Source organism: Coenobita brevimanus, chromosome 105, assembly GCF_032717465.1.
Source record: "Coenobita brevimanus isolate Jiangsu-jjx chromosome 105, ASM3271746v2, whole genome shotgun sequence".
Taxonomy (NCBI): domain Eukaryota; kingdom Metazoa; phylum Arthropoda; class Malacostraca; order Decapoda; family Coenobitidae; genus Coenobita; species Coenobita brevimanus.
Genome location: NC_137058.1, coordinates 26,853,058 through 26,871,288, shown reverse-complemented (window position 1 = coordinate 26,871,288; position 18,231 = coordinate 26,853,058). Strand labels below are relative to the sequence as shown.

General features: G+C 39.9%; 1 protein-coding gene across 1 annotated transcript in view; it reads left to right on the top strand.

Moving 5' to 3' along the window:
- sei (potassium voltage-gated channel seizure) overlaps positions 1-18,231 on the top strand; it is a 362,440-nt gene that overhangs the window by 195,435 nt on the left and 148,774 nt on the right. The window contains exon 12 of the mRNA XM_080285287.1: positions 11,894-12,036. Within this exon, the coding sequence (XP_080141413.1) occupies positions 11,894-12,036 (143 nt within the window). The remainder of the gene's footprint in view (positions 1-11,893; positions 12,037-18,231) is intronic.

Below are 18,231 nucleotides of genomic sequence, written 5' to 3'. Positions count from 1 at the left end.
CTTCACCTGCTCTTCCCCTCAAATTTCCCACATTCCATGAACCCACCCTCATCCCCCTGGGTGATTTACCATCCTCAGGCTTTCTTTGAAACTTATTCTTATGTTTTGTCATATTCGGTATTAATGAAGGGGGATAGACATACCACAGGCCCCACTTACTGCACAGTCCCAGGTCCAGGCAGTGGATCTGGGACCCCTAGCCCACCAGGTTACCAGTGGCTGTGGTAGTGGCCTCGGGGCACCCAGCCAGGACAGCTGCAGGGACACCCTCCAAGTGCGCCTTGGCACTGCAACTATCCCGCCATTATACACCCACTGATAGGGCGGCCTCCTGGGGCACTACTCCCAGGTTCGGGCCCCTCTCTATTGGGCGGAAGCGGCAGCCTGGGAACCGCAATGCCCTGTACCATCTAGCACAGGCCCGAGCCTCATCTTGCCCTGGACCCACGATCTATGCCGTCGGAACCCCCATCACGCCTCCCCCCCAGAAGTCTGCCACTAGGTAGCAGGGGCAAAGCTTTCTGGCCGTATGCCCTTGCTGACGCCAACCCGTCTCTGAAAAAGTCTCTCATCTATTCCAGGAGTTTCCCCTTCAATCCTCCTATATAGTCTAGTTTCCACATAAGTCTTTTATGGGGTACCTTGTTGAAGGCCTTCTCCAAGTCTAAATACACACAATCCACCCAACCATCGCTCTCCTGTGCCATGTCAATCACTCTTGAGTAAAAGCTCAACAAGTTGGAAAAAAATGGAAGAAAATGTAGTGAAAATACTGAAGAAAAAAGAGAAAATAATGAGAGAAACTGTAGAAAGGAACAGATGCGTGGTAATATTTGGAAACAGGGAAGAGGAAGAAAAGGTTAGGTTCATGAGACTCGAGAGAGACACGAACCTGGTGAGAGGAATATTAGGCAAGAATGACCCCGATGGAGACAAGTGGGTAAAAGAAATTGAGGAAGTAAGGAGGATAGGGCCTTATAAGAAAGGGGGAACAAGACCAATGAGAGTCAAGTTTACATCAGAAAGTGTAGTAAATGATATACTTAAAGTGACCTGGAAATTAAGCAAAGAGCCAGGGATGGAAAATATTATAATAAGAAAAAATATGAGTGAAAAAGAAAGAGAAGTTTTAAAATCATTGAAAGAACAAGTAAAAGAAAAAAATGATAAGAGGACAGAGGAAGAATGTAATACTTTTTTTTGGAGAGTGATATATATGAAAGTAAGGAAGTGGTATGTAAGGAAATAGAAGCGAAGGAAACTAAGGGAGATAGCTATGAAAGATCAGAAATTGAGGAAGTGGTATTGACAGAGAGAAGGAGAGAAGAGGGTATAAAAAACATCAAAAATAATTTGAAGGTGATATACACTAATTTTGATGGTTTAATATCGGCAAAGCTTGAAATTAACGATATCTTGAGAGAACATGAACCTGATGTCATGTGCTTTGTAGAGACCAAATTAAGAGAAGATATTGATGTTCATTTGGGAGATGGTAAATACAAACTGTGGAGAAAAGACAAAACATAAAATGGGAGGAGGAGTGATGATAGCAGTAAACAACAACATTAATGTAGATACCATGGAAATGGGAGAAGGCAGGGCTGAAGTGATATATATGCATTAGAAACTGGAGAGAATATCAATAGAGATATGGCGGTAGTGTATGTTCCCCCTAAGACGAGAGCATGGAACGATGACGAATGCCATGAGATGTGTTCAGATATGGCTAGCTGTTTACAAAAAATAATTGAGAAAAGCAGTAATATAATTTTGGTGGGTGACTTTAACTGTAAAGAGGTGAACTGGGAGGAATGGGACTCAGGAGGCAGCGAGGATTCGTGGGGCACTATATTATTAAATATAATAATGAATCATGTGATGACGCAGTTGGTCAAAGAGGAGACACGGTTCCAAGGTGAGGACACACCAGCAAGGTTAGATTTATTGTTTACCAAAGAACCCGATGTAATAGAATCATTGAAATATTTCTGTCCTATAAGAAAAAGTGATCATGTCGTCATTGTGTTCCAGATGATAATAGGGAACATCGAGCCAAGAGACGAGCTTCATAGACAGGGAAGATACAACTTTGGGAAAGCAAATTTCACAGGATTAAGAAAATTTTTTGAAAATACGGATTGGAAAAAATTCAGAGAAACAAGAGAATTACAAAGAAAGTGGGATATCTTTCTAGACCTGTATAATTTGGGAATGGAAAATTTTTTACCAGGAGTAAGAGGGAAAGAAAACAGGAAAAAGGAGTGGTTTAATAGAAGGTGTATGATAGCAAAAAAAGAGAGAGATAAGGTGTGGAACAACTGGAGAAAGAGAGGTAACAACAAAACAAAAGAAGAATATAAAAGAACAAGAAATGAATACACAAGAATACATAGAGAAGAAGAAAGGAATTTTGAAAAAGGTATAATAGACAAATGCAAGGATGAACCCAAACTGTTTTATAGATTTGTTAATGGCAAACTGAAACAAAAGGAAGGAATCATCAAATTGAAAGTAAAAGGAGAAGTCTATAAAGATGCAGCAATGCAAGCTGAAATAATAAATAAATGTTTCCAATCGGTTTTCACTAAAGAAAAAGAGTTTTTAGAAGGGGAGGGAGTGATTAGAAATGTACCGGTGATAAGAGATATAAAAGTGGAGGTACAGGAAGTGTATAAATTACTGGAAACCCAAGATGTAAGGAAAGCCCCAGGACCTGATGGAATTTCTAATTGGGTACTGAAGGAATGCAGAGAACAACTGGCGGATAATATCCACAGTTTGATCGTGTGTGCTCTGGAAGAGGGGAAAGTGCCACGAGAATGGAAGAGGGCAAATGTGGTACCAATTCCTAAGCAGAGAAGAACCCCTGAATTATAGACCAGTGTTTCTAACCAGCATAGTCGCATAATTGTACAAGAGAATCTTGAAAGACAGATGGATAAAATATCTAGAAGAGATGAATATTTTGTCTGAATGTCAGTTTGGATTCAGAAGTGGAAGGTCATGTGTTTCTAACTTGTTGAGCTTTTACTCAAGAGCAATTGACGTGGTACAGGAGAGAGATGGTTGGGTGGATTGTGTGTACTTAGAGAAGGCCTTTGACAAGGTACCTCATAAGAGACTAATGTGGAAACTAGAATACATAGGAGGATTGAAGGGGAAACTCCTGGAATGAATGAGAGACTTTTTGAGAGACACACAAATGAGGACAGTAATAAAGGATAAGATGTCTGGATGGAGGGAAGTGACAAGTGGAGTCCTTCAAGGCTCGGTGTTGGCGCCAGTAATGTTCCTGATTTATGTAAATGATATGGTAGATGAAGTGAACAGTCATGCAAGTCTGTTTGCTGATGATGTAAAGATCATGAGGAAGGTAGAGGTTGAGGAGGATTGTAAAATGCTGCAGGAGGATCTGGATAAGATACATGATTGGAGCCGGACGTGGGAAATGAAATTTAATGTAAAGAAATGTAAAGTATTGGAAATAGGTAAAAGTACCAGGAGGCCATCACTGAATTATTTGTTGGGTAATGATTTAATCACAAAAAGGAGAGAAGAGAAAGATTTGGGAGTGCTGGTCCAAGATAGTTTGTCACCAGAAAAGCACATTAACAAGATAGTTGGAGAGACTTATAAACTCTTGACTAACATAAGAGTAGCATTTCATTATATGGATGAGGAGATGATGAAAAAATTGATAGTGGCCATGATCCGCCCCAGGTTAGAATATGCAGCGGTAGTGTGATGCTCACACAAAAAGAAAGATATAAACAAGATTAAGAGAATAAAAAGAACAGCAACCAAGATGGTCCCCAGTCTGACAGACCTGTCATACAGAGAAAGGCTGGAAAAGCTGGATTTGCCTTCCTTAGAGTAAAGGAGAAAGAGGGGAGACATGAGACATGATTGCAGTGTTCAGGACCATGGTGGGAGTAGGTAAAATTGACCGAGAAGATCTGTTTTTATGGGATAAGAGAGCAACAAGAGGACATGGAATGAAATTGAAAAAGTCAAGCTGCTTGAAGGATATCAAGAAACATAGCTTTGCTTACAGAAGTATAGACTTATGGAATAGCCTGGATTAAGAGATCGTCCAGTCTAAAAACTTACGGTAAATGAGTTTAAAGCTAAATTTGACTTACTGAGAAACAGCGACGAGAACCCATGAGCATAGGACATTTCGTGTGTATCACAATTAGGTGTATTGGGTAAATACATAAGTATTTGGAATGACTTAGACGAAAAGGTGGTGCATGAGAAAAACATTCATGTGTGTAAAGTTAGACTAGATAAATGTGGATATGGAGACAGGACAACACGAGCATCGCTCAATTCCTGTATACTACAAATAGGTAAATACATGGCCTTCCACTTCTTAATCCAAACTGACAATCAGCCAAAATATTCATCTCTTCCAGATATTTAATCCATCTGTGTTTCAGGATTCTCTCACACAATTTTGCGACCATGCTGGTTAGAGACACTGATCTATAATTCAGGGGTTCTTCCCTGTTTCCTCCCTTATAAATTGGTACCACATTTGCACTCTTCCATTCCTGTGGCACTTTCCCCTCTTCCAGAAGACACACAATTAAACTGTGAATTTTATCTGCCAGTTGTTCTCTGCATTCCTTCAGTACCCAGTTACAGATTCCATCAGGTCCTGTGGCTTTTCTTACATCTTGAGTTTCCAGTAATTTATACAATTCCTGTACCTTTACTTTTATATCTTTTATCACCGGTACATTTCTAATCACTCCCTCCCTTTCCACAAACTCCTTTTCATTAGTGATAACCGATTGGAAACATTTGCTCATTATTTCAGCTTGCACTGCCGCATCCTTATAGACCTCTCCTTTTACTTTCAGTTTGGTGATTCCTTCCATTTGTTTCAATTTGCCATTAACAAATCTATAAAACAGTTTGGGTTCATCCTTGCATTTGTCTATTATCCCTTTTTCAAAATTCCTTTCTTTTTCTCTACGTATTCTTGTGTATTGATTTCTAGTTCTTTTTCATTTTTCCTTTGTTCTGTTGTTACCTCTCTTTCTCCAGTTGTTCCACACCATATCTCTCTGTTTTTTTTGCTATCATACACCCTTTGTTAAACCACTCCTTTTTCCTGTTTTCTTTCCCCTATATTCATGGTACAAATTTTTCCACTCCCAAATTGTAGAGGTCTAGAAAGATATCCCACTTCCTCTGTATCTCTCTTGTTTCTCTGAATTTTCTCCCATCTGCATTTTTGAAAAATGTTCTCAATCCTGAAAAACTGCTTTCCCAAAGTTGTATCTTCCCTTCCCATAAAGCTCGTCTCTTGGCTCGACGTTCCCTGTTATCATCTAGAACTCAATGATCACTTAAGTCTGAATTTTTTTTTTTTTACCCTTACCAATAGGAGACGAGTTCTCCCTTTCTAGCATGAGTTTTGGTCTGCTCTCGGGATCATTTGCTGATTGCATTTGCTGGTCTTCTCTGTTGGTGCCTGTTTGGGTGCTTGGCTGAGTCATGGGTTGTGCATCCTATCCCTGGTCAAGGACTCCATTGACATTTGGTCTGTAGGACACCTTGAGTTCCCACAGATTGGTTTTAGAGGCCTAAACTGGTGTGAGCTCCACTCATTTGTCATTGGCCTCAGGTAAGATGTTTCTTCTCTGTGGCCTGCAGACCTTTGACAGTCACCATTCCACTTCCATCTCCATCCTCATCCCACCATGATTTGGCATGTCCCCCATGATATCCTCTGACCTCCCAGTTCAGCTCCATATGTCCTCTGTTGTGGTGCTAGCTCACTAACTTTACCTTGACATGATTGTCTCCTTGTATTGTGGCTTTTGTCACATCTTCACCAACAGTTCCCATTCCCCACTTGCCCTTTTTGCCTTCGTGGCATCCTTCCAGTCATTTCCCTTGTGGAAACCAGCTAATTTTTACACCACATTTTTCCCTTTACTGATGATAAGGGTTCTGTTTCCAAGATCAGGAATGCTTCATCTAGAAGATTTCATCTTCTTCTGACTTCTTGGACTGGGTGAATGGGCGAGAGCCTTTGGCAGGATTCCTTGTTTTCTGTAGTATTCAAAGGAGGAAAAGGGCTGCTGTGTTGTTGGAAACTATTGTTCCCCACAGGTATTATGGAAACATATGATAGATTTCCTTCACTAATGTTAATTCTATCCAGTATTGCCTGTGTCATCTTACATTTGAAGTGGAGCTTCCGTGGAGTACCAGCATGCAGTATAATTAGGACTTTACTTCACAGACTGTTTCTTATTAAATCCCTTAATTCCTTTTGATATATCCTAAAACTTCATCATAAAAATACAGTACCTGTATCATTCAGGTGTTAAAGCTCTTCTGGTGAACTTACCAGAGTCATAACTGTTTACTACAGACCTGGGGTGAAGTGCCATGTAGTGACATTTATCCCCCTTTTTTCAGTTAAGGAAGCTCCCTAATTCCTCTTCCACAGTAGTTTTATTTATTTATTTATTTTTATTTTATTTATTTATTTATTTATTTTTTTGCTACGTCAGTACAGTCATGGACATTATTTATGCACTCTTTGTCAGTATTCAAATTGTATAAATAATGTTTGAGAATCTGAAGGTGTAGTATTGTATACAAAATAAATCACTAAGGAAGAGCTGTTAGGGAGCCTCCTTAACCATCAAGAACACAGCTCCTAGTTCTGTATACTAAGTGGCATAACAGGATGGCATAAGAGGATTTGCAGCATCAATTTTTAAGCAATTTAATTTCAGTATTTCTCATTGATATTCTGTGTTGCATTCTTCACGTACTTCTAGCAGCAGCATTGCTTGCCTCAGTGACATTCAGGGGGCAAAAAGTGTGATGTGCAAAATCAATCTCAAAGAATCCTCCCATGTCATTTATAATGTGGGCCTTAGCCACAAAGTTTGTAGGTACCTCTTTAATTATGTGTGGGTGGGAAATGGATTGTTAGCATTCCATCAGTCCTTGTTAACATTTTGAATTCATTTTAAAAATATATATAATTTCTTCCTACCTCTCATTGTATTTATTCAGTTTTGGAAAGATGTGCCATAATATTGGGGTAATGAAGGCTGTATTTGGCCTCTTCATTTCAAAGAATCCTCCCATGCCATTTATAATGTGGGCCTTAGCCACAAAGTTTTTAGGTACCTCTTTAAATATGTGTGGATGGAAAAAGGATTGTTAGCACTCCAACTGTCCTTGTTAACATTTTTAACCCGCCCCATCCCAACGTTTTTGGACCTTTTTTTGGGGGGGGCTCAAACATCCGCTTTTGGTGAGAAACATCGAAAATTCATAGAGAAATTGCTCACCTGAGGTTTAAAATACCCAATTTAGGTACAAGTCCTTCCTTACCTGACTGGGTTTTCTAACAGGCTGGCACCAAAGAAAACGAGTTCTGTGGGAGGGTAACTATTTTATCCACTCATAAACAGTATTTATTTATTTACTTGGTACGAATTTATATGTAGTACAAGAGTATATTGGTTTTCAAACAGTAATATAGGCATTATAAGCATTGTTTCACTCACTAACCCATCACCATTCATGACCTTTTTTTTCCCACATTACCTGATCATCATTTCTTCCTCTAATGCTATGTAAACATTGTCCTCTACACTGTCATCGATTGGGGAATCACTCTGGCCCTGAATGTCTTTATTGGCCAGGTCACTGGTAACAGGTGAATTTCCGAGACAATGGCGTGCAGGAGGGGGGGAGAGGTTATGCGGTGTAAGGCATTGTTCCTGCTTGGCATCTTGTAGAAGAATAGAGGAAGGTGTCCCGTGTATACGTGCCAAAAATCACTCGTGAAATCACTCGCAAAAATTGAAAATTGTGCAAATTAGGGACCTTGCAATGTTGCCGCGTTAATTCACGTCGCCGGGACGGTGCGGGTTAATAAAAAAAAAAAAAAAAAAAAAATGTTCCTACTTCTCATTGTATTTATTCAGTTTTGGAAAGGTGTGCCATAATAAAGGGGTAATGAAGGCTGTATTTGGCCTTTTCATTTCAAAAACTCAAGATGAATAAAATTGTTGGGTGGTAGCAGGAACAGAATATAAAAGATATCACCATACTGTACTAAAAGCATTAGTAAATGGCCACTGATATACTGCTGCATTCACCGGCCAGATTGTCCACAGATTATCACTTCCCCTAACAATCACCTGTATTGGCTAAGGTAATTTTCCTCCTCTTGATTAACCAGGGCTGTATGATCTAATTAGGTCTAGCTCGGGAGGATTGATCCACGTATCCTCTTGATTAAGTGGTGATTTTTGTCACACATTATTGCTTCGTTTCATTTTTGGAGGCTCCAACATGCTTGCATGCATCAGCCTTGGTCACCTAATGGCAGCTCTCCTTGCTGCTCTATCTCCGGCAGCTTTCCTGTTTAGTCCCGTATCCCTGAGGTCATGCTCAGTGACCTCGTCCCAGGTCTTTTTCTGTCTGCCTCTTGCTACTTATCGCCCAGTATTAACACTTCTCACTTTCTGCATCCAGTTATCATCCCCCATCCTCTCCACATGCTCAACCCATCTCATTCTGCCTCTCATCACAACACCAGTACACTCCAGTTCCATCCAACCTATCAACTCTTCCATCGTAAACCTAGACCCCCCCCCCCAGACCTCACACTCAAGGTCACTCTGCACCTCCACCAAATCTTTGCCATTTCTGTACGTTCTGAGTCCATGAGTATCCTCTATTTTTTACTGCCCAGGTCTCACCACCATACAGCACTACACTCCAAATGCATACTGCATACAAAGGCCTCTTAGCACGGAGGGAGAGCCCTCTCATTGTTAGGAGAGGCAACAGCTTCTTGAACTTCTTCCAACCACTCCTCACCCTAGCCTCAGAGCTAGCTCCAGCCCCACCTCCAGCATATATCATTTTTCCCAAATAAGAAAACTTCTACGCACTCAAGAGACTTGCCAGCAAGATCAATCCTTTCACGCAATCTCCACATGCTCTCCCCGATACACCACACACACAAAATCAGCATTATCTTGCAGTCTACCTCTAATACTACTACATCTCTTTATGCACCCGCTTAGCATAAACACTGCATAAAATGAAATTACTTCCCATGCCCTTGTGGCAGATCTCACATGGCCACTCCTCCTCTTCTTTGACAGTACTGCCACCAACCCTAGATATCATCACTTTTGTTTTATCTGCATTTACACTTAAGTCCTTGTGCCCCACACCATCTCTCCACTTCCTAAATCTATCCTCTATCTCCCATTCATTCTCTGCAATCAACACCAAATCATCAGCATACGACATCTCCCACGAGAGTCCATTTCCGAGTCATGTGAGAGGGCCTCAAGTACCATAATGAACAGGTGACTCAAGACCGACTCCTGATGCACACCATCATTCACGGAAAACTCCACACTCAAATCTCCATTCACCCATACCTGGATGCGATCACCCACATACATGGCCGTAACCAGCCACTCCTTGTTCCCAAGCCTTCTCATTGCCCACTCCACCACCTCTCTAGGGAGTCCATCAAAGGCCTTTTCCAAATCAACAAAAACAAAATATCATTTCCTTTTCTTTCCTATATATTTTTCATGAAGCTGTTGAACAGTGAATATGGCATCAGTGGTCCCTTTGTCTGGCATAAACCCAAACTGCACCTCATCTGTATTCACTCTTTCTCCTATCATACCTTCTAGAACTCTCTCCATTACCTTCATTATCTGGTCTAAAACCTTTATGCCTCTATAATTTCCTCTTTTCAGGGCATCACCCCTCCTCTTGTACACATATAGGAGGGGTCATATATAATCGTCATCTAGGACAACACAGTCATATATAATCGTATTTATCAAATCAGTGACTAGCCCCACTGCAGTATCTCCTGAAGCTTTTAGCATTTCAGGAGTCAATCCAGACACAGCTGCTGTCTTTCCAACCTGCATCTTGTCTATTGCCCTGCTCACAGTAGCAGCATTAATCAAAGGCCAAGGGCCAGACACTGGATCTGCTGGCTCCAAACCTTCCCTGTCCCAGTCAGAATCCTCATTAATATTTATTTGTAAACTTCACACTGACCTTGAGTCATGGATGGTGGCAGTTTATATTTATTTGTAAACTTTTTATTTGTAAAATTTTTATTTGTAAACCTTTCATGAGTCTTGGATGATGGAAGAGAAGGTGCATCTGTATGACTGGTGCTGAGTATAGTACCAGTACTCAGGTCTGCACTATATTTTAAGAGTAATGATGAAGTTGTGTTGTTATGGCTAGTATGCCTGACATTTGGGTTATTTTTCCCCCCCCTCATTATTTTTGTGTTAAGCTATCCATAGTTCTTTTATGTACCTTGACCATGATTTCTGTCATTTTGCATATTATTTCATGTAGTTCGAAGACAGTGCAATGGCTCTACATCTTTTCAGTAGCAGTTCTTCATGACTGGCATCATATTTAAATGTTAATGTATTGTTCCAGTTCAGATTTCAAGATGGAGTAATGGCAGTTTTAGCTCACGTTAGCATAGAAATAATGTAAGATCCGAAGAAGCTCAGAACATGGCAAAACATTACGCATAGCAAAATAAAGACCCTTGCCCATAAATGTTGTTTTGATTTACCAGTGATAAAGTAAAGGATTATTTCATTAAAGACAATATTTTATTTTGTTCTTGCTGGTACTAAATGATTTTATTCAGATTAAGAAAATACCATAATTATTGAAAAAGTTTAGGAAGGCAAAATCTCTGTCCTCCAGTTCAGTAGTATTTTCAGAGTTGAATCAGATCATTGTAAGGTAGCAAGAATAAAATAAAAAGTATATCCTCATAGTGAAGAGTTTAAAATAGATACTGAATATCACCCATTCTCTGTATATGTCTCTGATGCCAAGGGATAATATGTTGGAGTGTTCAGTTTAACCCCTTCGGCCGAGTGATGTCTTTATTTTGTTCTCACTCAGGCTATATTGGAAAGGTTTTGGAGAGAGTATTTGTGGTGACAGAGTTGGAAACGGTTTCTGTTTATCTGTTTACAACCTGATATCTCTAAGCTAAATAAAATTGTTGGAAAGGAGCAGGACCAAAGGGGTTAAAATTGATGGTGACTATCATAGTCAGCCATTTATAATGTTTTCTCTGCAGCTGCAGTATTTCTCAGATGCCAAAAGGGATTTAAGCAATACAGTCTTCAGTTAATCTTTTGAAACTAATGACATTTTATTGGTACTGTACAGTCTTGCCACCTCCAAATGATGATTTTCAGCTGAGGAGGCTCTTGATGCAGTGGAGGGGTTAGTGAAGGCTGTATCAAACTTCCCTAGCCTCAGAATTCTCCTTTAAGCTTACTGTCATCTGAAGGTAGAAAAAAAAAAATTAAAAATCAAAATATGTCATTGGAATGATGGTGATGAAATTACTGATGACTATCATATCTCACGTTGGCAACCTTCATTTCTCTGCAGATAACTATATGGAGTGTTGAAAATGTTAGAGTAGTCAGTTTATGAATTATTATAAATATCTTGGTAACTAGCCACCCAGTCATTACTCCCAGGCAGGAAACTCAACTGCAACTGAATTGAGTCAAGTCAGTTTACTTGCTGTTTTAGAATTAGTACAGTACTACAGATCTTAGATTTCTTTCTGTACTTTTTTTTTATCCGAGAGTTCTTCTTTTCTAACAGCTTCCAGTACCTGTTTGGAAGTATTTATATGGTTTTGGCACATGGGGTAGCTTTCAGTCCATAGAAAACATCAGATGTACCACGGCTAGCCTCAGTATGGGAATTTATTAAGAAGGAGCCTGGCATCATTTTTATGTATGTATGTGTGCATGAATATCACGTCGGTTTTTTGACAACATTCTTTTCCCTACAGAGCACTAAGTATGAAGTTCAAAACAACACATGCCCCTCCAGGAGATACACTAGTTCACAGAGGGGACGTCCTCACCTCCATGTATTTCATCTCCAGAGGCTCCTTAGAGATCCTTAAAGATGATGTGGTTATGGCCATATTAGGTAAGGACAAGAGATGCATTGGATATGATATGTTAAGTCTGATGTGTGCCCTGAGAGAGAGCGAGAGAGAGAGTGTGTGTGTGTGTGTGTGTGTGTGTGTGTGTGTGTGTGTGTGTGTGTTTTTACCTAATTATATTTACCTAATTGTAATGTACAGGAAATGAGCTACGCTCGTGGGGTCCTGTCTCTGTTTCTCAATAAGTCAAATTTAGCTTTAAACTCGTTTAAGTTTATAGACTGGATGATCTCTTTGTCCAGGCCATTCCAAGGTCTATACATCTATAAGGAAAACTATATTTCTTGATATCCTTCAAGCAGCTTGGCTTCTTCAGTTTCATTCCGTGTCCTCTTGTTACTCTCTTATCCCTTAAAAATGTATCTTCTTTGTCAGTTTTATCTGCTCCCATCATGGCCCTGAACACTGCAATCATGTCGCCTCATTTCTCCTTTCTTCTGAGGAAGGCAAATCCAGCTTTTCAAGCCTCTCTCTATTGTATTATGTTTTTCTCTTGGAGGGAACTGTTACTGCGGGCTCATGGCCTTTGGTTCCTTCTTCCTCGCATAAAAAAAAAAAAAAAAAAAAAAAAAACATCTGCCAGACTGGGGACTATTTTGGTTGCTGTTCTTTGTATTCTCTCAATCTTGTTTATATCTTTCCTTTTGTATGGCAACCACACTACTGCTGCATACTCTAACCTGGGGCGAATCATGGCCACTATCAATTTCTTCATCATCTCCTCATCCATATATTGAATAGCTACTCTTATATTAGTCAGGAGTTTATACGTCTCTCTAACTGTCTAGTTAATGTGTTTTTCAGGTGACAAACTGTCCCGGACCAGCACTCCCAAATCTTTCGCTTTTTTCGCTTTTGTAATTGGTTCATTACCCATCAAATAATTTAGTGATGGCATCTTGGTACTTTTTCCCATTTCCAAAATTTTACATTTTTTTGCATTGAATTTCATTTCCCACATCCGGCTCCAATCGTGTATCCTATCCAGATCCTCCAGCACCTTTTTACAATCCTCCTCAACCTCTACCTTCCTCAATATCTTTGCATCATCAGCAAACAGACTTGCATAACTGTTCACTCCATCTACCATATTCATTCATTCATTCATTGCCAGACGCCATGTATCCCAGACAGGGTGGCCAACGGCTTAGAGTTAATTGTTTTACAGGGAGGGGCACTAATCCTCCACCAACCCCACTTGACGTAGGGATGCCAACAGCATCTGGTGTTCCCAGGCGGTCACCCATCCAAGTACTAACCAGACCCAATCTACCATATCATTTATGTAAATCAGGTACATTACTGGCCCCAACATCGAGCCCTGTGGGACTCCACTTGTTACTTCCCTCCTTCCAGACATCCTGTCCTTTATTACTGTCCTCATTTGTCCATTTTCGTTTTCGTTTTCGTTTTTAAAGGCTCCAACATGCTTGCATGTGTCCGTCTCTCAAAAAGTCTCACGTCCATTCTAGGAGTTTCCCCTTCAGTCCTCCTATATGCTCTAGTTTCCACATTAGTCTCTTATGGGGTACCTTGTTGAATGCCTTCTCCAAATCTAAATACGCACAATCCACCCAACCATCTCTCTTCTGTACCACTTCAATTGCTCTTTAGTAAAAACTCAAGAAATTGGAAACACATGACCTTCCACTTCTGAATCCAAATGACTGTCAGCCAAAATATTCATCTCTTCCAAATATTTTACCCATCTATCTTTCAGACTTCTCTCGCCAATTTTGTGACCATGCTGGTTAGAGACACTGGTCTGTAATTCCGGGGTTCTTCTCTGTTTCCTCCGTGATAAATTGGTACCACATTTGCCCTCTTCCATTCTTGAGGAATTTTCCTGTCTTCCAGAGAACACACAATTAAACTGTGAATCTTATCCGCCAGTTGTTTTCTGCATTCCTTCAGTATCCAGTTAGAAATTCCATCAGGTCCTGGGGCTTTCCTTACATCTTGAATTTCCAGTAATTTATACACTTCCTGTACTTCCACTTTTATATCTTTTATCACTACATTTCTAGTCACTCCCTCTTCTTCCACGGACTCCTTTTCGTTAGTTAAAACTGATTGAAAACATTTGTTCATTATTTCAGCTTGCATTGCCACATCTTTATAGACCTCTCCTTCTACTTTCAGTTTGGTAATTCCTTCCTTTTGTTTCAGTTTGCCATTGACAAATCTATAAAACAGTTTGGGTTCATCCTTACATTTGTTTATTATACCTTTTTCAAAATTCCATCCTTCCTCTCTACTTATTCTTGTGTATTCATTTCTAGTTCTTTTATATTCTTCCTTTGTTCTGTTGTTACCTCTCTTTCTCTAATTATTCCATGCCGTGTCTTTTTTTTTTTTTTTTTTTTTTTTTTGCTATCATACACCTTCTATTAACCCCTTAACCACGGGGCGTCACTTTCTTGACGCTTGGGAACAAGGGATCATACTGCGGGGCATCACTTTTGCGATTCTGTGTTATTTTGAATTCCCCCGGGCTTTCAAGTGGTAGCTTGTATCATGTATCAGTACTGCCAGTGTCCAACACTAGTCAGCACTCCTAATCTCATCAGTACTCCCACCCATTGTTGACAATTTAGCCATTTCTCCCCGTTCTTGACTCCCTTCCCTACCTTCCCACCATTACCCTCTTCTCTTGCCTGCCCGGCCGTGCTACACTAAGTAAACCTTCCCTGGAATTTTCCACTGATTTCATCCATTGAAATAAGCTCTATGCCCAATTCTTATACCAAATAATATATACCAAAAAGAAATAAGGTAAGTGAGAGTGCCATACACCTGGAATTGGCTAATTATCACCTGACAACACCTCACGTGCACTCGTTCGCTAATTTTCGCTGTTTATTTCCCCTTGAAATATGCCGTATAATCTAAATCGTTCTAAAAATATATATAAGGAGGGAAGGGAGAAGCCTAAGTGATATTCACATTCACCTGGAACTACCTAATTTATAATGTATTGTCTAGATTTCCTGCCAATCATTTCACTGCTATATATTAGCAGCTGTCAAGAGGCTGACGTTGGCAGTAATGCATTTCCCTAGGTAGGCCACCCCAGCCCACCCCTATCAGTTCACTGTCATCTTCGAAGGTGAAGGTATGTCTGTTTGCTCCTGCTAACTTCAGCCACTTTTCACCCCCATGCAAAGGGCCCTGTGACCTTTACCCCCTACTAAACCTCGTGTGGAAAGAGGTAAAGGGCTGACAATTGAAAGAGAGTGACTACAATCTTTCTGTTGAGTAAAACAGTGCAAGTGGAATTGTAAATAATGTGAAAATAATGTGTAAACAGCAAGTAAAGCAATTAATGTAAATATAAGTGAACAGTGGAAAATAGTTTTATAAGTTACTTCAAGTGACAGTGCATAACAGTGTAAATAAAATAGAAATGTAAATAATGTAAATAAAATAAAGAACATAAATAGAAATGTAAATGAGTAGTATTATAAGAATACAAGTATATATACTAGGAGTAATGAAAGTGAAAGTTTCACTCTAGCATGTATGAATACTATGAGTTGTGAGAGTGAAGGTGAAAGTGACATTCACTCGCAATGCTAGTATACAGGACGAGAAAGTGAATACTACATATTTTACTGAAAGAAATTGAATGCCTACAGTGACAATAAACTACTATTACTGAAGGAAACTTATGGATAAAGACTGTAGATATATATAAGTGTTATATAGTAATAGAAATATAAACTGTGAGTGTTTTTATGAGTAATAAATGACAACACCAGCGGCAAACTAGCAGAAGTGGGAAGGTCATACGCCCTCGTAATTTTCATTGCTTTCACAGTGTTTTTTTTTTTTTTTTTTTTTTTTTTTTTTTTTTTGAATATGGATTCCAAACTACAGTACAATCCCAGTTAACCGGGTGGCTTGGGGAATTTACCTTCCCGGTTACAGATTTTTCCCGTATTTCTGATTTTCATGTCAAATCTATACAAAGGCTATCACAGCAGTAAATACAGTTCAGGTACTCACCAGTCACATTAGGGGTTACACTAAGAGATTCCGCCTGGAAAACTGCCTTGTAAACACACACCATGGTCATAACGCACGTGTGCAATGTCTAGCAACTAGCAGTACTGCAAATTACACCAGTCCATTGTTTACCGAATTACTGTATTCATTATATGTACTGTACTCATAAAAATTGAAAAATAAAATATAGAAATAAAAGCTTGAACATTTATTAGTGAACTGATGATGTGTTAAGACTGCACGGTAGAATTATCACAACACCTGTGCCCCCACGTGAGTTTGTTTACGTTTCCGACTGTTCTTCTTCTTCCCTACCTGACCTCCATCACTCCACCCCTCACCCGCCACTCAGCTGTTTTGCAGAAAATAAAATAAATGATGTACGTATGAAATGCAGGCATATTATTTATTTATTTTTCTTCCAACAAAGTAAACTTTCATTTCTATTAACATTTATATTCAGCCATTAGTGTTTTATAATGTTAGCCTTTTTCAAGTCTGTTGCATATGTTCAGCTTCTGTTTCAAGGTAAGCACGATACGCTTACGTTTAGTTTGCACTTTAGGCATTTTGGAGTGTACAAATTACCGTCTATCAGAGGAACACAATAGTAAGAGACCTTGTTTACTGTCTGGTGGCAAAACGCAGACTGGTGATTTTTGGAAGGTGTGGAGGATGACTGAATTCAAGTAGGGGAAAGAGGGGGAGAGGTGGGGTGGTTAAGAGGATTTGCTAGGGATTTACATCAGCCGGAAATGCCTCCACCTCGCTTTGTCTGACTTCCCCCAGCCTCGTGTGACACTATCAAACGGCGGTTTGGCGGTCCATTCAAATTGGCGCACAGTTATAACTTACTGACATTTTTACCAGCCCTTGAATTTTCCCGTTGTTCTGAGTATTCCGTTTGTCTGGATACCGGATTGCTGGGATTGTACTGTATTTGAGAATCATAGAATAGTGTTTCTAGGGATAATATCAGGCTGTGGTAATCATATTACGGGTTGTTGGGAAGTGTAAAGTGGAGACTTCGTTACCCAACTTCAGAGATCTCCACAAGTCCTACGATACTTGACCAGGGCTCAACAAACACCCTAGGAGAAAGCTGAAGGTATGTGCCATAAGCATATGTGATTTTAATATTCTAGGATTAATAACTGATTTTTGGCAAATATTTTTAGAGAGTCTGTCGGAGCGCGAATATGCTCGCGGGTGCCGCAAGAAAAAGCAAATCAAGCCCGCGGTTAAAGGGTTAAACCACTCCCTTTTCCTGTTTTCTTTCCCCCTTACTCTTGGCAATCCGCATTTTCAAAAAATGTTCTCAGTCCTGTAAAGTTTGCTTTCCCAAAGTTGTTTCTTCCTTGCCTATAAAGCTCGTCTCTTGGCTCCACGTTCCCTGTTATCATCTGAAACTCAGTGACCACCTGATCACTCTTTCCAATAGGTCACAGATATTTCAAGGATTCTGTTACATCGAGTTCTTTGGTAAACAGTAAATCTAGTCTTGCTGGTGTGTCCTCATCTCGGAACCGTGTCTCTGCTTTGACCCATTGCATCATCACATTGTTCATTGTCTGTCTATCTACCTGTCTATTGCCAGACGCCATAATCCCGTAAGGGGTGGTCATTTGACTTTGAGTTATTTGTTTTACGGGGAGGGGCACTAACCCTCCACCAACCCACTTGTTGACACATAGGGAGCATGGATGGTCTGGTTATATTGTTACCACCCAACGTTGTAAATGGATTCTTGGCTTACATGAAACCAATTGGCTTGTCACTCAATGTAAAGCCACCTGTAAGGGAAAGAAAAGCAATAAGAAGTGACAGGAAAGATGGGAGAAATAGGAAGAGAGGAGGGCAGGCACAGAAAAAGAATGGTAAAGGCTACGGAAGAAGTAGGCAGCACTACATCAAGTGAGTGGATGATGGTCGCCACCACCTTCCACAAATTGTTCATTGTTATATTTAATAATATAGTGCCCGACGAATCTTCACTGCCTCCTGAGTCCCATTCCTCCCAGTTCACCTCTTTTACAATTGAAGCCACCCATTAAAATTATATTGTTGCTTTTCTCAATCTTTTTCTGTAAATCACTCCATGCTCTTGTCTTAGGGGGAACATACACTACTGCCATATCTCTCTTAATATTCTCTTGTGTGTGTGTGTGTGT